This window comes from Macrobrachium nipponense, chromosome 17 (assembly GCF_015104395.2).
Source record: "Macrobrachium nipponense isolate FS-2020 chromosome 17, ASM1510439v2, whole genome shotgun sequence".
Classification (NCBI taxonomy): Eukaryota; Metazoa; Arthropoda; class Malacostraca; order Decapoda; family Palaemonidae; genus Macrobrachium; species Macrobrachium nipponense.
The window spans coordinates 30408836-30431203 of record NC_087210.1 but is presented as its reverse complement, the minus strand read 5'-3'; the positions used below and the strand labels follow the sequence as shown (position 1 = coordinate 30431203).

The following is a 22368-nucleotide window of genomic DNA, read 5'->3' as shown; positions in this document are numbered from 1 at the left end:
ATCATCCAGAACAATGTTCACTACAGTAGCCAAAACATTATGCAGACCCTATTGGGAGCACTCTGTGACTTTCTAGAGGGTCATATTGAGGCTTGAAACGAAGCATTGGTGGCCTCCAACATTTTGCTCCCCAATGTAAACTCCCTATTACATTCTTCCACCTTCTGTTGAGACCTGTTTGAAGAGTCTGTTGTTGTTGTACATCGCATTGAATGAGCTGAACAACAGTATTGTACAGTACAGTAGACCCCCTGTACTTGTGGGGGAATAGGGACCAGACCTCCTGCGAATACTTACTACCCCATCTTGAAAGTTCAGATACCAAATATATACTTAAAGTATCATCCTACATCAAATTTATTTTGAATTAATATCGTATTACTGTATTAATCTTTGAAATTATATTACTCGTACTTATATTTCAAAGTCATCTTAAATATTAGTACTACCCTTAAAAATATATAAATCCAGCTGAAACAGAAAGTTTATTGCCATAACTAATAGGTATCTGAAATAAAGGAAATGGTTAATAACCTTCAGACCAAAAGATTGACCTGGGTGGTTAGGATTTATTTATTAGTAGCTGCTTAAGCCATTTTGTTATCTGTCAATTTCTTTTGTAAGCTTGTTTGAGGATAAACAGTAGCTACGCTGTGGGGGGTTTTCAAGTTACACAAATGGAGCAGGATAGTAATGGGAACAGATTTGAAAGGATTTTTAAATAAAACTCTGATTCTTCATAACCTTATTTATTAACACTAATCTTACAGTATACAACTTAATGTAATCTTATCCTATAATACCTAACTTAACATTACCCCGACCACCTAAGAAACCTAAACCTAATTTCTTAATCCTAATACTGTAAAGATACTGCATAAACTTTTAATTTTCCTCTTGTCAGCAGCTCCTTCTGCAGAGAGCCTCTGGTTGTTCTTTCTAGTTCCTGAATCGATATTTCCAGCTGCCCAAAGATGTGTAGCCTGGAATTGTTGATCTCCCATAACGCTGCTGTCTGCTTGCTCAAGTTCTGTTGTTACTTGAGGTTCGACTCCTACTCCCAGTTGCTCACCAGCAAAGTCTTTCCTAACTCAGCAACCAACTGCAGGTCAGAGTCACAAGTTGGAAAAATGGCCATGAAATCTGTAGGCCCTTGGCCTAGCCAGCATACTACCACTTCAGTCGTTGGGTTCAGAAAAGTTCAGTGCAGATGAAGGGGAGCCTCAGCTTTTACTTATTCCCATCTGCCAAACTGTAATGAAAAAGAAAAGAAAGACGACCATTAATATACCAATCCCCTTTCCTACAAGCACAACAAAGAATAAGAACAATGAAAAAAAAAACATCCTAAAAGTAGTTTAAAAATTGCTTAACGTAATCGACCTAGTAATGATAAAGAAAAAAAATTAAAGCATTTATTCACACAAACCAACTTTTTTTTTTCTCTACCACAATGCTATCAAGAAACAGGTTTTGATATTGGAAAACCTATTTTTGGCAGCTGCTGTGTGTCCTCAAACCCACCACTGTCCATGCCAAAAAGGCACGTGACTAGGGTGAACATTTATCTTGCACAGACCTGGTGTGTAATATGAAGATACCTGACATATGCACTGTTGTCACATCTGTGGGAGTAGGATGAGGGAAAAGCCAAGGCAGTCATTGAGTGGACAGGAGATAAACCCTCCTATCCCAAGCTCTTTATCTTCTATCACTCACCAACCACAATAAGAGAATTCTTTGAGATTGGTAGGTCTCTTAGGGAGCCCTGGGGAGAGCACGATAGTGTAACTCCTTTGAGAACTCGCTGCAGCTATCAAAAGTAGGTTTTTCCTTTTGTCTTTTATTAGTAACCAGCAGTCACAAGGTGCCTGAAGACACTTTTGTTGTAGCTTCACGAGCACATCATGTTGGTATATGAGTTGTTGACAAAGATGCTGCCCTTTCTTTTATGCAGGGGTGATCCCTGCAAGTCCTTGGACAACATTTTGAAGAATAACATCTCATCTAAGGCTGATGGATAGGTATGGTCAGATGAATGAAGGGTAACTGGTTCTCTCTCTCTCTCTCTCTCTCCCAGCCAAAATCCATGTATTCATTGCTATCTGGCAAGATGCAGGAGAGTTTCACAACAGAGTGCCTTATCTGATTGTATTCCTAATTGTTAAATGTGACTAATTCTGTATTTTCCAGCAAGGGGAAGGACCAGGGTGTATAGTAAGGCACCTCTATCTTTGGGTTTCATTATGATGATGTTGCTAAACTATGAGCAAGTATTATTCCCATTCCAAACGGGAAATGCATGTCCGTCTTTCATTTCTTAGAGCAGAATTACAAAAAAAAAAAAAAAAAAAAACAAGCTCTGGCATATATGCTGGGCTGTACGGATGGGTATAGTAGTCATCTTTCCCCTACTTATGTAAGATGAGGGTTTGTACCCTTGTAAGAACAAATTGCAAAATGAAAATTCTGTCATTTTCAATTTTCCTAGATATACAAACCTAGAATCTTTTACATATTATAATCCTACCTCTGATTAAGCCCACACTTGTCCCAGTTGCCAAAGGAACAAATAAATGCTGGTAATTGAGTGACTCCTACTTCCTCCCTCATTTGTCACTAGTTAACTACCTTTTTACCTGTTTCAGTGGCAGGATCAGCAAGTGCATTTTATGTGGAAGATTGATGGTGTTGAAGCAATATGGCTTTCAGATATTTTTTTGTTTAGTATATTTACTAGTCTTTTCTGCTCTAGCATTTATCTTTCATATCATAGCATGACTAAAATAGTATATAATTTTTAGCATTTCTTTTGTGTAATATTTGCTGATTGTGAGTTATACTGTGTTATTCTGGAATCACCACCTGTATAGCAACTTTTTATTGTATTTTTTTATTGAAAAATTTACAATTAAAAAGATGGTTATATTTTTAATCATTATAAAGATGGAACAATTTTCATGTTTATACAGGTTTTCCTCATTTGATTTCAGGGTGGTGTTAGTGCAGATTCTATGATAGAAAATATTCTTGGTCCAAAAGACTCACAGAAACCTAAATCTCCTCCAGCACCAAAGAAGGTATGAAGAACAAAATCATTTTAGAGTTAGTAGTGAGATTTGAACTTTTTTGAAAAGCAGTGCCTTGATTAACCCTTAAACGCCGAAGCGGTAAAAAAAAAATGTCTCCCGTGTGCCGGAGGTGTTTCAGAGTGACCGCGGAAGCGGAAAAAATATTTTTTTCAAAAAATCACACCGCGCTTAGTTTTCAAGATTAAGAGTTCATTTTTGGCTCCTTTTTTTGTCATTGGCTGAAGTTCAGTTTGCAACCATCAGAAATGAAAAAAATTATCATTATCATATATAAATAATGCGATATATGATAGCACAAAAACGAAATTTCATATATAATTGTATTCAAATCGCTCTGTGCGCGAAACGGTTAAAGGTAACAAGTTACTTTTTTTTCGTTGTAATGTACACTAAATTGCAATCATTTTGGTATATAACACATCGTAAAACGATAAAACCAACACAGAGAAAATATTATCACAAAATAATGCATGAATTCGTAACGCACGGACATCAACAAATATTTTTTGCAAAAATTCACCATAAATGTAAATATTGTCGTAGAGACTTCCAATTTCTTTCAAAATGAAGACAGATGATTGAATATTACTATACTGTAAGAATATTAGCTTACAAATGCAGTTTTCGACCATATCTGACGAGGTAAAGTTGACCAAATGTCGAATTTTTTATATATATATTTTTTATATGCAATTATTTCGGAAAGAAGAAAAGCTACAACCTTCAAATATTTTGCGTTTTATTCTACATGAAATTGCGCACATTTTCATATATAAAACTCTATGAAATGCCTAATATGAAACGGAGCAAATATTCAGAGAATGGAACGTACGCATTTCGGAGATTTGTGGAGGAGAATCCGCGCGCGGAGGGAAGGAATTTTTTTTTTTTTAAATTCACGATAAATCTAAATATTGTGCTAGAGACTTCGAATTTGTTTCAAGATGAAGATAAATGACTGAATATTACTAGACTGTAAGAGTTTTAGCTTACAATTGCGTTTTTCGACCATTTCGGTAGAGTCAAAGTTGACCGAACGTGGTTTTTTTTCTATTTATCGTGATTTATATGCAAATATTTCAAAAATGAGAAAAGCTACAATCTTCAATTATTTTTTGTTATATTCTACATGAAATTGCGCACATTTTCATATATAAAACTTTATGTAACGGCTAATTTAAAATTGTGCAAACATTACCACAATCGCACGTATGATTTTTTCGGAAGAGTTACCGCGCGGACGTAGGGAAAATTTTATTTTTTTCATAAATTCACCATAAATCGAAATATTTTGCTAGAGACTTCCAATTTGTTGCAAAATGAAGGTAAATGCTTGAATATTACTAGAATATAAGCGGTTTAGCTTACAATTGCATTTTTCGACCATTTCGGTAGAGTCAAAGTTGACCGAAAAGGTTGAAAATTTGTCACTTATATCCTTTTTATATGAAAATATTTCAAAATTGATAAAAGCTACAACCATGGGTTTGTTTTTAGTTGGTACTTGTGCATGAAAGTTGCGCACATTCTTTACATAATATAAAACTGACCTTATATAACGGCTAATTTAAAAATGGTGCAAACATTACCACAATCGACATGTATGATTTTTTTCGGAAGAGTTACCGCGCGGACGTAAGGAAAAAGTTTTTTCATAAATTCACCATAAATCGAAATATTGTGCTAGAGACTTCCAATTAGTTGCAAAATTAAGGTAAATGATTGAATATTACTAAACTATTAGAGTTTTAGCTTACAATTGCGTTTTTCGACCATTTCGATAGTCAAAGTTGACCGAAGGTTGAAATTTTGGCACTTATCGTTATTTATATGAAAATATCTCAAAACTGATAAAAGCTACAATCATGAGTATTTTTTTTGTTGTATTCTACATAAATATGCGCACATTTTCATATATAATACTCTATGTAACGGCTAATTTGCAATGGTACAAAAATTATGTCAAAGTGACGAAATAATTTCCGAGATGTGTTACAGATACTTTTTAGTGCGGCAAGAAAGAAATTCGCGCTTGCGCGCCTGCGTAATGATTGTAAACAAAACAACACCTTGATCCGTGAACTCCCAGCATCCCCCAAGGCGCGCGATTCAAGAGTTTTCGGCTGGTAGGCCTAAAAGTATTTTTCCGCGAATTTAAAAAAAAACTTTTTTATGTCGACGTAAAATACGTCCAGTCGGCACCCGAGAGACAAAAAATGTCGACGTAAAATACGTCCAGTCGGCGTTTAAGGGTTAAATTAATTTTATATCATATCCTTGAAGATAAACTGTACAGTATGTTGTGTGTTAAAGATCTGCTGCATTATGAGAATGCACGTTTAACACAATTACAAATTGTTGTTTTATGAAAAGCCATTGATGTAATCTAGGTACTCAGTCCAAGTGTATAGTTCCCAACTATCTCAGTTTTGACATTCTTCCCAATATTTTGCATTTTATGTGTAATTTATTTTCACTTGCAGTTATCTTCATAACCATGTATATTTGGTTTGTATTTTTGTAACTGCTTTTTTTTACACTTACTGGCTAGGCTACCATTTTTCTTCTGATGTGGGTATGCACCTAGTCTCACATTGTGTGCCTGCAGTGTTTAGTTTGGCAGATTTTTTTTTATAACCTCCATACCTTTCATTGTTTCATTTGATATTTATGCTCTCTAGTATTATTTAACATGTAGATACTCCAGTTACTTACTATTTACTGAAAGTATTATTTCACAGGTTAGGATGATTTTTGTGCATTAGCTCCTATTTTGGTGCCATCATAGCCTGTGCTAAATGTTGTCATGTTTGGCATTATGATGTTTGATGTTTTAATTCATTGCGTCAAGAAACAAGATATTTTTCTTTTTATTAGGTTGCTTACCCTTTGATGACAATGCCTGGGAATAATTTCTCCATAAACATAGGGTTATTTTTTAATTGTTTTGTTTAGTTATTTTTAGTATTAATCATATGTATACATTGGACCCCCCATATTCATGGGGGATGCATGCGTACCAGACCTCCAGCGAATAGCTAAAATCCGTGAATGCTTAAAACCCCTCTAAAAGTACTTACAACTCCTATTTTGTTTGTTCAAACAAGAAAAGCCCTCGAAAACTACTTACACCTGAATATTTTAATAGTTTAATCACTAAAAGTGCATTTAGACATTAAATTGATATGAAAGTACAGTAATGAGTGAATAATTCTTTGTGAAAAATACTGGAAAGAGGCGAATTTCCCTCGAATAATGGATAGATATGATCCATAGAGAAACCCGCAAATAGCCGAGTCCGTGAATCTTGAGAATGCGAATAAGGGGATCCACTATATGCACTTTTGTATGAGTAATTCAAAAATTGCAAAAAACTGTTAGCCTCCTTTATTACACATATTGGTAATTCTTCAGAAGCAATCCGCACTGGATATTAAAATAAATAATCACCTACATGGAAAGAGCATGTGAAAAGCAATATAAAAAGTATAGTCATTATATCAGAGATTGAACGGGGTGAAATTAAATGAGCTTAATAAGTTTTTACCTCTAATTTTTCCTAAGTCGGGAGAGGTGTTTCCTCTACGGTAATGTTTACTTTTAATGAGCCCTCTAACTTACTTTCTTACACAAACAAAAGCAGTTCCAGTTACTCATTATTGGCTGAGAGGTGTGACATCGTTATGACATCATGGGTTTCATAACCAATTACGAACGACTTTAGTCGAAAACTAAGTTTCACCAGCATTTCAGCGGAGTAATCAAGTTACCTGTCCAGTGTCCACTGGTATCCTTGTTTGACTGAAAACTCGAATAGTATCCTTGTTTGACTGAAAACTCGAATAGTATCCTTGTTTGACTGAAAACTCGAATAATGAAGCAAAAACCGGCATTTTGTCTTCCTGTAGCTATGGCAGAGGCAGTGGCTGGCCCTTGTGGCATTAATTTTGACAGAGACCTTCGATTTCCTACCGATTGTTTGCAGTGCAATGTGGTTTATGTGAATTTTATCATTATTTGCCTAGTGGTGGTAAAGAAGTTGTGATTGAATATGCTCAAAGACAATTTAATTTTAAAGCAAAAAAACTGCGAATGTTGTGGAGCTATTTGTTGGATTGACTACAACAAGAACACCTTTAGGTGTGATCGCTCTGTAGTGACAAAAGGACGTCGGCGTAAGCGATGCGACACCCAAATCCATCCGCCACGGTAAGTAGCCTTATTGTAACCCCTGTGGCTAGCGCGCGCAGCGCAACATTACCTCTTGCCAGTACATGTCGTGCTTGCCAAGAATCTTTAAATATGCGGATAAGGCGCGAAGCGCCGTTCCGCTACGGCCTTACTGACAGCCCACATAAATCGATCGTCGCAGATATGTAGTCGCTCCCTACTTTGTTTGTTGTTGTTTTGGTATTGCCGCCATATTGATTTTGGTGTTCTTCCGCCAATTTCGGTCGGTGGTCGAATGGGAGCGCGAATCTGTAGGTGCTCCCAATTAAGGGATTTTGACGTAAGGAAAAAGGGATTTTGACGAAGGAAAAATCTATTTCTGGGTGATTGGCTCGTGTCGCCCTATGAAAGGATCCTTAATATCATTCTTTCTAGGTAAAATTGATCTAAAATTACCAGAGAAAAACAAAATTAAGAAAGTGTCAGTAAAACTGACTCGCTCACTCTTAAAAAGAAGTGTCGGTATGATAATAGGGGTGAGTGGGGAACACTACCACGAGACAATCACCAATTAGAACTTCCAATCAGAATCCCCCCAAGAGAGAGCTGATACCAACGGGCGATGCAGCCGCTACTACTACTACTAGAGGACGCCACGGACAGCAGCGCCCCTAGCGGACATCCTTAATCTAAAAACATCTTGTCCTGCAAGGGGGGGGGGAAAAAACCATAAAAAGGGGGGTTTCATAGGGCGACACGAGCCAATCACCCAGAAAATAGATTTTTCCTTCGTCAAAATCCCTTTTTCTGGGCTCAGCTCGTGTCGGCCTATGAAAGAGTACCAGAGAAACAGACAAGATGTGAAAAAAGGGAACAATGAAAAGCAGTGTAAAATGATGGATATAATATAAGTAAATCAATTACAGCATACAATTAAGCACTTTAAACTAACTTATACTAAACAGTAAAACAGCAGAACGTTAGTAATCTTAAAGTACTTAAATGGAAATTATAGTAAATTACAGTGATGCATGTAATATAAACAAAAAGGGATTTACTTGAACATATTTACAAAATATACAAACACATTGTGTCCTACCCTAGCATAAAAATAAGGGTAGGTACACTGAAGTCCATCATTAATACAAGTTTGGCAAAATATATACAAACACATTGTGTCCTACCCTAGCATAAAAATAAGGGTAGGAACACTGAAGTACACTATCAGTACAAGTGTGGATGTCCCTAGCAAAAAAATAAGGGACAATCCACTATATATTCAGCGGCTAAGGCTATGATATTCGAGTAGCCTGGCGATAGGGTGAGGCATGTTGGATGATGTAGGTAGAAAGGAGACCTGGATCTATACCACAACTACTATACAGTATCAGGGGAAACAATGTTTCCCGCTGCTACTGCTGAAAACTTTAAAGATTCCAAGGACTTTAGATAATGGCGTTTAAAGACTGTCGGGGATTTCCATCCAGTATACTTTTTAAGATCCTGAAAGTTCATATGTTGAAAATAATTAATTTGAGGTGGTTACTCCCTGATATCATGTGCTTTTGGAAATGACTCAGGATTGGCTTGTTTAATGAAGTAAAGGATTTGTTGTCTAATACCTTTTACTGACAAAGTACCTTACCTTTTTCTCTCATGAAGAGAGCACCTGAGGATCTTGAAGAAGTACGAGATAGAAAGGCTCTAAGAGTTGATACTGGGCAGAGAGAAGGATCCTGGGGAAGTGGGATAACCTTCCAAGGGGCCCACCTTGCAAGAGGATCCTCATTTTGGCTAAAAAGCTACGATCCGGAGCAAGTAGAACTTCTCCTGATGGGAGGAATTCCACTGACCCGCATCCCTGGATAGAGCCGACAGTTCTGAAATTCTAGCTCCTGAGGCTAGGCTTAATAAGAATAATGTTTTCCTCAGGAGCATTATGAATGTACAAGATGAGTTGTCAGTATCTGAAGCTAGTTTGAGGACATCATTTAAGAACCATGAAACTGTAGTAGGCCTTTGGGAAGGTCTAAGTCTAGCACAGGCTTTAGAGATAGACGTGAAATAAGATTCAGTCAGATCTATCTGAAAACCTACTTGAAAGATTTTCTTCAAAGCCGATTTATGAGTGGTAATAGTGCTAGCTGCTTAACTAAACCTTTTTCAAACAAGGATCTGAAAAAGGATATAGCCAGATTAACTGTCATGGTTGTAGTGTTCGATTCTTTCAAGAAAGATGCTAATTTTTTAACAGCTGAGTCATATTGTCTAATGGTTGACTCTCTCTTATCTGATTCTAGGAAGAGAATATTCTGTGGATCAATATTAGCATCTTTATTAGCCGCAAACTTCATGAAGTCCATAAGTTAGGGTCTGGAGAATTCCTGAGGAAGCGAACACAGTCCTCATTTGTACTGATTGTGATAGCTTGGGATTGGGGATCCGTTGAGGTCGGAGACCCAATTCCAGAAGAAGAGGATACCAGTTGCTCTTGGGCCAGTCCGGTGCAATCAGAGCTACTATCCCTTTGAAAGACCTTAGTTTGCTTAGGACTTTCAAGAGAAGATTCACCGGAGGAAAAACATAAATTCTCCTCCACTGATTCCAGTTCAACGACAGGGCGTCCGTGGCATAAGCCAGAGGGTCCAGGTTGGGGGCCACATAGCAAGGGAGCTTGTGGTTCGCTTGTGAGGCGAAGAGATCCACTTGGAGACCTGGGACTCTCAGGCTTACCCCACTGAATGACCCAGTCGTCTAGAGACCATTCTGATTCCAGAGGAACTGACCGGGACAGGGCGTCTGCTATCACATTTCTTACTCCTGCCAGGTGAGTGGCAGACAGATGCCATTTGTGTTTGTTTGCTAAGGCAAAGATGGCTATCATGACATGATTGACATGCTTGGACTTGGACCCTCCTCTGTTGATGCAATGAACTACCACTGCACTGTCCAAAACTAGCCTTAGATGAGACTTCTTCGGGGGAAGCAGTCTCTTCAAGGTAAGAAATACTGCCATTGCTTCCAACACGTTTATGTGGAGCTGGCGAAATTGAACTGACCAAGTCCCCTGAACTTGTTTGAACTGAGAGTATCCCCCCCACCCCACCCGGACAGGGAGCGTCCGTGTGAATGGTTAACACTGGAAGGGGATATTGAAGGGGTACTTTCTTGGCTAAGTTCTTTACTTTTGACCAAGGACGGAGTTGATTGCGGAGGATCTGAGGGGGATTACTGACAACTTGTCCTCGATATTTGGTGTTTGCTCTTGATCGCCAATTCGATTTAAATCTTTCAGCCTTGCCTTCATGGAGGATATCTGTTACCGAAGCAAACTGAAGGGACCCTAGGATTCTCTCCTGGTTTCCTCCTTTGAACGTTTGTTTGCATTTGAGAAATTGCCTGACAGATTTTGCTATTTCCTTCCGTTTGGCCACTGGAATTGACAGATTGTGGGAAGACAAAATCCCATTGGATTCCTAGCCACTGAAAACGAGACTCTGGAGTAAGTCTGGATTTCGTTTTGTTTATCTGGAACCCCAGATGTTCCAGAAAGTAAACTACCTTTTTGGTGGCTTTGAGACATTCCTCGACTGTTGGTGCCCAGATCAACCAATCGTCGAGGTATGCTGCTACCCATGATTCCCTGAGCTCTCAATTGTTGTACAACCACTTCTGCTATTTTTTGTGAATACCCTGGGGGCTACATTCAGACCGAAGGGCATCACTTTGAATGAGAATGTTTGATTTCCTAGCCTGAATCCTAGGAATGGGTCGGAAGTGCCTGGCTATAGGGATATGATAGTATGGCGTCTGTAAGATCGATGGAGCATGTGACGGCTCCACGCGGAGTAAGGTCCTTACTTGCGAGAGGGTAAGCATCTTGAACTTGTCGCAACGAATGAAAGAGTTTTAGCTTTGACAAGTCTAAGATTACCCTTCTTTTTGTTGAGCCTTTCTTTGGCACGCTGAATAAGCGACCTTGAAATTTTAGATGCTTGACTCTCGCAATAGCTCCTTTCTGAAGGAGTTCTTCCGCGTAATCTGTCAATTCCTCTGATGGAATCTGGTGGAATGATTTGATTGGAGGAGGCTCTTTGATCCAACTCCAACCCAATCCTTTGGACACTATGCTCTGTGCCCAATTGCTGAACCCCCACCTGTGACGGAAGAGGAACAGCCTCCCTCCTACCTGGGGAGGCCTCATTGTTGATGGGCGGGTTGACCACCACGCCCTCCTCTGAACTGCCTGCTCCTTGTTGCCCTTCCTGCGCCACGCTGACGAAAGTAACCTCTCGCCCTACCTCTTGGTTGTTTGTAACCTTGAGCCTCATATGAAGGATTGAAGGCCGGCGAGATTGCGTAGGAGGTGGACGGCTGTGATTGAGGGGACAACAGGAGGATGGGCTGGTTCTGCTTCGAACTAGCAGGTTGTCCTTGTTGGGTAACTGGAACAGCCTGCACAAATTGCTGCTGTTGCTGGTGTTTCTGATACGGCTGGAACCTCCTTACCAGCCTTCCTTTTTTCTTTTGCTTCTTACCAGCAGTGGGGACGGATTCTTGTTTCCTCTTCGAGGAAATACCCCACCTAGCTCTAAGGCTCTGGTTGAGCCTAGCAGCTTCGTGGTGCACTTCGTTGACAGCGGACTCTGGGAAGAGATCCGCTCCCCACATGCTAGAAGCCAAGAGTCTATTCGGCTCGTGCCTAATAGTACACTCTTGTAGAACATGCTTCCGGCAATTCCTCCTAGCCTGGAAGAAGTCGAAAGCGTCTGTTAGTACCGTCTGGAACTGAGATTTTGCTAAAATCTTGAACAGCGGTTCCGTAGCATAAGAGAGAGCAGCCATTTCCGTGATTATAAGGGAATTGAGGGACCTGCCAAACCTGGTTCGTGCATCAAACTCTGCCTGGATTAGGGAATCCGGCAGCCTTGGTAGCTTCTCGCCGAACTGGTCCATGGCGAAGTCCGGTTTGAGCTTACCAAGCGTGAATGTAGCTGGCAAGTTCTCCCACAATTCCCCGAAAGCCGGGAAGGGAAAGCGGAGAAGTGGACTCCGCCTCCCTCAACTGTGGGATGGGCTCATCCTTGAGGACTGCCTGAAGGGACTTCTCCACTAATTTCGTGGCGAACGGAAGAGAAACCTCCTCTTCCGTCGCGAAAAAGTAGTAAAGGGACTCTTGTAGGCCTGGAGTTTAGTGTTCGTACACTCCCAGTCCTCAAGGCAGTGAACCCATTCCCGCTGAGCATGATCTCTACTATATAGGACGGTACTCTCTAGAGATCTTGTCTTCCCTAGTCAGAGCCTTTACAGTCAGCCTAGCATAACCGATGAAAGGCTGCGTCAGACCCGGAGGGTAAAACTCGAAGTCCTCAATCCTCCGCGGTTCCAACACTCCGGATAGAGATCATCCCATCCTTGAAAGGAGCGTAGGCAGCTACTCTCCATGGGTTCTCCATGGAGAAAGCTGGCAGAGAGTCGTATGGCGGGAGTTGGAGAATGCCAGTGCTTGGCACTGGGAGACTGGAAGAGGAACCTGAGATAGCCCGGCTACTCGGTCCTCATTCTCCCTAACCCTGTTAGAGAGATCTTGAATCGACTGGCCTGATTGAGACAGAGTGCTCGACAACTGTGCGAACATCTGCTCGAATCTCGTCCCCAGGGCGGAGACTTGCGAGCCAACCAGCTCGCCCACCTGTTGCATCACCACTGCTGAGAAAAGCAGAGGGATCAAAAGGTGCTTAGGCCCTGCTCCTCCTACCGGCGTAGCCGGAGTGGAAGCGGTGGAGGCGGGAGAAGGCACTGGCTCGGCGGGAGCGCGAGCCTTCTCCTTAGAAGCCTTGCTTCTAGAGCTCTTTGAGTGAGAAGGATCGGTCTGATCGCTTTCACCGCGTCGGCGTTAGGAAGTCGAAGACTTCCTAGCCGAAGAAGACGAAGACGACTTCCTAGAAGTTGTCTTGGCCAGAGTCTTCGGTTCTCTCTGTCCCTTCACCTTTGGGGGTACAGAGAGAGCGGGAGAGCGGGTAGGGATCTCAGATCCCACAAAGCCTTGGAAAGAAGCACTCGAAGAAGGGACAGGAGAAGATCCAGGAGCACCCAAGGAAAGACCTTGGGCGCCCGACACACCTACCTCAACCAACAAATCCTCTACCCCTAACCGCCATGGGCTCGACGTTAAGGTCCAGGGCAGCGACGTCCGGGACCGACTCCTGGGAGGCTACGACCCCAAACGGGATTGCTGGAGGTTATTGCTGGATGGAGGCTATCAGAGGGGCCCACGACAAGGGGTCAACGTAACGCCAGTCAGACTTGCCCAGCGGGGAAGATACTGGAACGGCCAAGATTCTTATCAAGAATTGTATTGGCTGGCCTTTGGCGGCGTTCTTCCCGAAGGCCGCCCACGGGGGGCCCACCACGCTTTCACGGGTAGCGAGGGCGACTTCCCTCACACCAGTAGCCTGAAAGAAAGGCGAGATTAGCTTCTAGTGGCGGAACGGGGTTAACAAACTTATGACTAAGAGTTGTTAGTAAATGATAAGGAAGCCTATAACGGACTTACCCCATCTCCCAGCTGACGCCGACTAGGTCGTAGCAGATGGCGCAGGCTTCTGGGTGCCAGACGATCATCTCATTGTATGACGTGGCACAGGGGGCGTGAGACCTGCACTCATCGTGTCCGCAGGGGTCGTACAACGTCGCGTTGCACGCTGGGACCTGACAGTTGGTAGCCTGTAAGTGGAAAAGATACATGAGTACCAGGTAAACACTTACAGTCTAACAGATGCTCCGCTGGTGCCGGAGCGATAAAGTTAGATTAAACCAGAGCCCCCGCCAAATTACGTGTGGTAACCAGGTTGGTTGTGTGCCCTAGGCTATAGCTCCGCTGATGGCGGGGACACAAAAGGAAACCAACCAGGAGTGGTGGTAATTGGAAACCACGACGGAAAATGGCGGGGATGGTAGATATTCTAACAACATTACACAATTCATTGAAAAATTAGGGTATAAATAAAATAAAAATAATACAAACCTCTCTCCGCCCGTCTACTAGAAGAGTGCGCGGGTAAGAAGCAAGCTCCTTTCCGGTAGCGGGGGAGAGATGTAAGGATATAGTAGGCAAGCAACCGACCACTAGTAGTGACCACCCCACCCCGCCCGCTAGCGGAGCCAGTAATCTAAAACCAAAGGTGCCCCGGCTGCGACGGAAGGCTCCTTTCGTTATAGTGAGGGAGGTGGCTGAGCAACTGGGGAGGGGGGGAGGAAGGTCTCGGCGTAACACGGCGGGAGTAGAGAGGGGGGAGGGATGGCCTACTCCTCCCCACCTCACCGACTACCCGCATGGAGACCCGGTACCTCTGAGTGGTCGCCCTATACCCCCCGCTGGGAGGAACCCCTGGCCACCTCAGAGAGGGAGAGAGAGAAGGCGACTGAGGTTGTCATGACAACCAAGGGGTCCCCCAGCACCTCCCTATCCAGAAAGGGAGGGCAGGGGCAGGGTAAGGTGCGATGGAACACGTGACCGCAAGTGGCCTAGGCCGCGAGCAACACAACCGTGAGAGGGCCACGTGAACCAGGCTGTACCAATACAAGGAACAAGCACCTAGGCTAGCCCTACCAAAACCCTAAATATAATAAATATATTACCATCGAAAAGTATGGAAAAGACACTTTTAGGAAAAGAGAAAGGAAAGCCCAGGAGGAGGCAGACTGTCCCAAGAAACCAGAAGCCTACTCGGATGGCCAGCGATAGCGATGAAGGCAAGCAAGAGCCGGGATGCTGGGCCGGAATAATAATAATAGCCCTAAATACCAAACTAAGAGATATGGTATGGATTGGGCTAAACTAGCTAAAACTCGATGTAAAAAACAATGAACGTACTATAGGAAGCCCATAAGTATAAGAAGTCCCAGTATGGAGGACCGGGAATTCTTAACGAGGCAGCATGGCGCCGCCACGAGACGAACCGGGGAACCGTATATGACCTATTTAAGAGGAAAATACTGGTACCCGGAAGATAAAAAGCGGTAAAACATTACTTATGAGTTACTTAACTTAGCCGTGGCAATAGCAGAGCGTTCCATGGTAGATTAATGAGATAAATCCCGTAATAACACAGCACAAGGAAAATGCGTCTTGACGCTAGCGCTAAAAATTAAGGATGTCCGCTAGGGGCGCTGCTGTCCGTGGCGTCCTCTAGTAGTAGTAGTAGCGGCTGCATCGCCCGTTGGTATCAGCTCTCTCTTGGGGGATTCTGATTGGAAGTTCTAATTGGTGATTGTCTCGTGGTAGTGTTCCCCACTCGCCCCTATTATCATACCGACACTTCTTTTTAAGAGTGAGCGAGTCAGTTTTACTGACACTTTCTTAATTTTGTTTTTCTCTGGTAATTTTAGATCAATTTTACCTAGAAAGAATGATATTAAGGATCCTTTCATAGGCCGACACGAGCTGAGCCCAGAAAATCTATTTCTGGGCGATTGGTTCGTGTCGCCCAGCAAAATATCCCTTTAATCCATTATTTCTAAGGTAAATGCACTAACACATACCAGAGAATAAATAAAATAAAAAGAAAAGGTCAGTACTACTGACTCGCTCACCCTCCAAGAGGGTGTCGGTATGAACACTAGGGCGAGTGAGACCACTACCACGAACCACTTACCAATAGAAATCTCCTACTACAAAACCCCCACAAGAGGGGAGCCGACCCACAGAGTGGGCAGCAACTACTACTACTCCATCCCATGCTGCCGACTGCTGCGCCTCTGGTGGCCATCCTGAGTTTAGCAGACAATCTTGAGCGCAGGGATGGGTAGGGTGGGATTTCGCTGGGCGACACGAACCAATCGCCCAGAAATAGATTTTTCCTTACGTCAAAATCCCTTTTCTGGGCTCAGTTCGTGTCGCTGCGCGAAATCGTACCAGAGAATTAGCACAAGATTGTAAAGAAAATAAATAAATAAGGTCTCAATAAAACTTAAAATAAAATAAAGAAATATAATTGCCAAGAAATATACATATACACCATTATACAAGTTAGAAAATATTCCTTAAAATTAACTTAAAGTTAATATATATGTACAGGGCTTACATGGAATATATGTTGATCTTAACATTTGTGTATAGGTAATATGTACAAAGTAAATAAAGCAATTATAATAATAAAACCTGAATTGAACAAACTTAGAAAATAATATAGTAAACAAAGTCTATGACTTAGTATACAAAAACCCGTAACCATTGCAAATGTAGATGTCACCCTAGCATAAAAATAAGGGGACCACATCATAGAGATCAGAATATACAAACAAATGTGGGTGACCCTAGCAAAAAAATAAGGGACACCCACTGTAGCATCACAAGAGCAGCTAAGACCCAAGGTAGACGTAGATGAACATGGTAGGTATAGACAAACTGTTGAATTGAGATAGGTAGAAAGTGGAGAACTGGATCTTCAACTTAAGATTAAGCAGAGTCGGGGGAAACTATGTTACCCGCCGCAACTGCTGAAAATTTCAGAGCTTCCAAGGACTTTTAAGTAATGACGCTTTAATTAAATACCCGTCGGCTGATTTCCATCCCGTATTACGTTTCTTTAAATCATCAAAATTACGATGTGTTGGAAATAGTTAATTGAGGTGGCAACTGCCCTGACATCATGAGCTTTAGGGAAGGAATCAGGGTTGGCTTGCTTAATAAAGTACAGGATCTGTTGCCTGATACCTTTAATAGATAAAGTACCACCTTTTTCTCTCTTAAAGAGAGGACCCGACGAGGATGAGGATGTCCTGGACAGAAAAGGCTCGTAAGGTCGATACTGGACAAAGAGAAACATCTTGTGGAAGGGGTATAACCTTCCACGGTTCCCACCTCATCAAAGGATCCTCATTCTTTGCTAAAAAACTACGTTCCCGAGAAAGTAGAACTTCCCCTGTGGGAAGAAATTCTATATGATTCGGATCTCTGGATAACGCCGACAGTTCTGAAATCCTAGCTCCTGAAGCCAAGCTTAATAAAAATAGAGTTTTTCTTAAGAGCATTATAAATGAACATGTCGTATTGTCTGTTTCTGAAGCCAGCTTTAGAACATCATTCAAGAACCACAATACTGACGTAGGCCTCACTGAAGGTCTAAGTCTAGCACAAGCCTTGGGAATAGACGAGAAGTAAGAGTCTGTCAAGTCTATGTTGAACCCGAGTTGAAAAATCTTCTTCAAGGCTGACTTGTTTGTCGTAATAGTGCTAGCTGCTAAGCCTTTTTCAAATAGAGATCTGAAAAAGGATATAGCTGAATTGATTGTCATGATTTTAATATCTGATTCTCTCAGGAAGGTTGCCAACTTTTTGACTGCAGCATCATACTGTCTCAAAGTTGAATCTCTTTTATCAGATTCCAAGAAAAGAATATTTCGTGAATCAATATCTGCATCTTTTTAGCCGCAAACTTCATGAAGTCCATAAAGTTAGGGTTTTGAGAATTCCTGAGGAAGCGAACACAGTCTTCTGTTTGTACTGACTGGGAGAGCCTGGGATTGGGAATTCGAAGAGGCCGAAGACCCAGTTCCAGAATCAGAAGGGTTACCAATTGGCTCTTCGGTCCAGTCTGGGGCTACTAGAGCTACTTGACCCTTGAACGTCCTGAGTTTGTTCAGTACCTTCAGGAGAAGATTCACTGGAGGAAAGACATAAATCTTCTCCAGTTGTTCCAATCTATGGACGGTGGGCGTCCGTGGCATAGGCCAGAGGGTCCAGGTTGGGGGCCACATAACATGGGAGTTTGTGGTTCGCTTGAGATGCGAATAGATCTACTTGTAGACCTGGAACCCTCCGGAGAATCCATTGGAACGAACTGTTGTCCAGTGACCATTCCGACTCCAGAGGAACTGAGCGGGGATAAGAGCATCTGCTATGACGTTTCTCACTCCAGCTATATGGTGGAGGAGAGGTGCCAACTGAACTTGTCCGCCAGGGAGAAGATGGCTACCATGACATGATTCAGATGTCCGTGACTTGGAGCCTCCCCCTGTTTATTTTCGCAATGGACTACCACTGCGCTGTCCAGAACTAGCTTTATGTGGGAGTTCTTTGGCGGACGTAACCTTTTCAGAGTCAAGAACACTGCCATCGCTTCTAGTACGTTTATGTGAAGCCGGCGGAACTGGGGTGACCAGGTTCCTTGAACCTTCTTGAACTGAGAATATCCTCCCCAGCCGCTTAATGAAGCGTCTGTGTGGATGGTAATCCCCGGAGGAGGAAACTGAAGGGGTACTGATATTGACAGGTTCTTCACTTTTGCCCAAGGGCGTAGACGATTCCGTAGAATCTGTGGGACTGATGACACCTTGTCCCTGGATCTGACATTTGCTCGTGAGCGCCAGATTCTGGTTAGGTCTTTCAGTTTGGCTTTCATCAGGATGTTTGTCACTGAGGCAAATTGGAGGGAACCCAGGATTCTTTCCTGGCTTCTCCTTGAGGCAAATTTGTGTTCTAGAAATTGCTTTACTGACTTCGCTATTTCCTTTCTCTTGGCTGATGGAATCGACAGAGTATGGGAGGATAGATTCCATTGAATGCCCAGCCACTGAAAGTTGGACTCCGGAGTGAGTCTTGATTTTGTCCTGTTTATCTTGAACAACCCCAGATACTCTAGGAACTGGATTACTTTCAGTGTGGCTTTGTGACATTCCTCGACTGTTGGAGCCCAAATCAACCAATACGTCGAGATACGCTACTACCATTATCCCTGAGACCTCAGTTGTTGGACGACTACTTCCGCCAACTTCGTGAACACCCTGGGTGCCACGTTCAGACCGAAGGGAACTACCTTGAAGGAGAATGCCTGATCTCCTATCTTGAAGCCCAGATAAGGGCGAAAGTGTCTTGCAATAGGGATATGATAGTATGCGTCTGTAAGATCGATAGAGGTGGTGACGGCCCCACGGGGAAGTAAGGTCCGCACCTGCGAGATGGTGAGCATTTTGAACTTGTCGCAGCGAATGGGCCAAGTTTAAACGGATAAGTCTAAGATTACCCTTCTTTTTTGTAAGCCTTTCTTTGGAACGCTGAATAAGCGCCCTTGAAATTTTAATCTGTTGACTCTCGCTATTGCTCCTTTCTGAAGGAGGTCCTCCGCATACTCCGTCAGTTCTTTTGATGGAAGTTGAAGGAAAGGTCTGGGTGGAGGCGGATTCGCAACCCAACTCTAACCCAGGCCTTTCGACACAATACTTTGTGCCCACTTGCTGAATCCCCACCGGTGCCGGAAGAGAAACAGCCTCCCTCCTACCTTCAAGTTCTCATTGCTGCTGGGTTGAGTAACCTCCGCGGCCTCCCCGGAAGTGTTTTCCCCTGTTAAGAGACCTTCCTGATCCTTTCTGACGAAAGGATCCCTTACCTCTGCCTCCCCTACCCGAACGGTCGTATTGCTGAAAGGCCTGGCCTTCGAACACTTGGTGAAGGCTGGGGAGACAGCGTAGGAGGTGGAGGTTGAGCTGGGGGGAAATCACGTAGATGGGCTGTGATTGAGCCTTGGAGGTAGAGGGTTGGGCTGACTGTACCAACGGAACAGTCGAAACAGCCTGGGTGAAGCGTTGTTGCTTTTTCTGGTAATTCTGAAAACGTCTCGGTTTCTTCTGAGCCTTACTTCTTGCTGATTGGTCTTGGCATCTCTTTGCGGTGAGACCCCAACGATCCTTAAGGCTTTGGTTAAGCCTTGTCGCTTCCGCCTGGACCTCCTTTACCATTGCATCAGGGAAGAGGTCTGCCCCCCAGATGTTGGATGAAAGCAACTTATTCGGCTCATGACGAATAGTTGCTTCCTGGAGGACATGTTTCCGACAGTTAGTTCTGGCTGTAGCGAACTCAAACATGTCAGACTGAACTGTTTGCGTCAGTGACTTGGTGAGAAGCTTAAAGAGTGGCTCAGAGCCGTAAGAAATGGTTGCCACTTCCGTCATTGCCATGGTATTGATGGACCTGGCTAGCCTAGTCTTGGCCTCAAATTCAGCCTGAATGAGGCTGTCCGGAAGTCTAGGCAGCTTCTCACCAAACTGATCCATAGCATAGTCTGGCTTGAGTTTGCCCGCCGAAAAGGTGTTGGGTAAATCTTCCCACAATTCTCCGAGTGAAGGGAGCAAAGGAGATGTGGGGTCTGCTTCCCTTAGCTGTGGCAACGACTCCCATTTCTGGGCTGCCGGGATAGTGACCGTAGCTATTTTGGTAAGGAAGGGAAGCGGAGTTCCCTCCTCCATTGTAAAAATGGTGAAGGGACTCTTGAAAGGTTGAATTTTTGTGTTAGAACAATCCATGTCCTCTAAACACCTGAGCCATTCTCTTTGAGCCTGGTCACGTGAGTAGAGGACTGTCTCCTTAGGGACTTTGTCATCTCTAGTCATGGCTGCCTCAGTGAGTCTGGCGTAGCCAATGAACGGTGGTTGTAGACCCTCCGGGTAGAACTCGAAGTCCTCAATCCTTCGAGTACCACACTCCGGAATTGAAATAAGACCGTCCTGGAAAGGGGCGTATGACGCCACCCTCCAGGGGTTATTCATAGAGAACGGAGGCAGAGAGTCATGAGGTGGGAGCTGAGCTATTCCGGTGCCGAAAGGTGGGGGAGTAGCTAGAGGAGCCTGGCTAAGTTCGGCGATGATGTTGTCCTGGGACGTGATCCTGTCTGACAACCGGGAGAACATCTGCTCCACACTGTTCCTCAGAGAGCCGACCAAGTCTCCCATGTGTTGCAACAGTCCAGCATTGGGATCCAAAGCCGGAGCTGCTGCGGATGGTGGTTTGGGTAACTCGAACAGGTACCAAGGGGAGAGGAGAAACGGCTGACTCAGCCGGAGTATGTGGGCCTCTCCTTGGAAGACCTGCTCTTTGAGGATTTTGGAGCTAGAAACCAGAAGCTCTAGACCTCTCCGCTCCGGGGTTTGTAGCCGGAGACTTACGAGATGTTGACGCCGACGAAGTCTTTTTGGACGACGACGACGTCTTTTTGAGGGTTTTTACAACCGTCTGTCCCTTGACCTTAGGTCTTACTGAAGCGTCAGGAGAAGTATAATGGAGCTCAGCTCCTGTAAAGCCTTGGAAGGAAGCTGGAGAGTTAGCAGGAGTAGAAGACCCAGTGGCGCCCAAGGGAAGCCCTTGGGCGTCCAACGTACCTACCTCGACCAACAGGTCGTCAACACCTACCATGGGCTCTATATTTAGATCAAGTGTCGCGACGTCCGACGAGATATCTTGGCCTGGTTCCTTTAACGAAGCGGCGAGCTGTTGTTGAATCGCCGCCATAGTCGGGGCTGCCTCTGCCGGGTCGACGTAACCCGTCGACTTGCCGCCAGGGAAGATTAGGACAGCCAACCTCTTCTCCAGAATGTAGGGCTGTCCCTTGGCGCCGTTCTTACCGAAACCGCCAACCCAAGCCCTCAGGGTTGCCAGGGCGGTATCTCTAACGGCGGGAGCCTGGAAGAGAGGGCATTCATTAGTTTTAAGTTTAAACTTAAGATTAAAACTTAAGTAATAGGCTTAATCTAAAGACATAGGGGATGTAACATCCCATATAAAAAGAGCTTAAGCTTAAAATAAGCGATTAAAATTAAACTTAAGAACTAAAACATTCCTTGTGATTACCGAACGGAGTTGGGAATACTTACCCCGTCCAAGAGCTGACTCACAAGATCGTAACAAATGGTGCAGGTTTCGTGGAACCAGACCTGCAGATTCCCGTGCGGAGTCGCGCATGGAGCATGGGACCTGCAGACTTCATGTCCACAGGGGTCCTGGAGCATGGCATTGCATCCTGGATGCTCACAGTTGGTGGTCTGTAAGTGAAAAGATACATGAGTACCGTAAAAGACATCACTTACAGGCTAATAGGCTAAAAGAACTCCGCTGCATGCCGGAGAGCGAAAAAAATTTTGGGCATAACCCCTCCCTTACCGCCTGAATAGGCTAGAACCCCGGAGAGATCCGGTGTGATAACGTGGGTAACGGAGGGATTCGGCTTAGGCTAGCTTAAATTAAACTTATGATAGTTTAAATTAAACACTAAACACTTAAGCCTAAAGCACTGGTACGTACCGGAATAATTCCGGTGCGCGGCGGTGATCGTGT

The 22368-nt window shown here is 43.6% G+C and overlaps 1 protein-coding gene across 8 annotated transcripts in view; it reads left to right on the top strand.

The window, feature by feature from the left end:
* Positions 1 to 22368, top strand: part of LOC135196157 (synergin gamma-like) — a 272072-nt gene that overhangs the window by 143779 nt on the left and 105925 nt on the right. For all 8 annotated transcript variants that reach the window (XM_064222725.1, XM_064222724.1, XM_064222728.1 and 5 more), the window contains exon 4: positions 2994 to 3080. In XM_064222725.1, coding sequence (XP_064078795.1) covers positions 2994 to 3080 — 87 coding nt within the window. The remainder of the gene's footprint in view (positions 1 to 2993; positions 3081 to 22368) is intronic.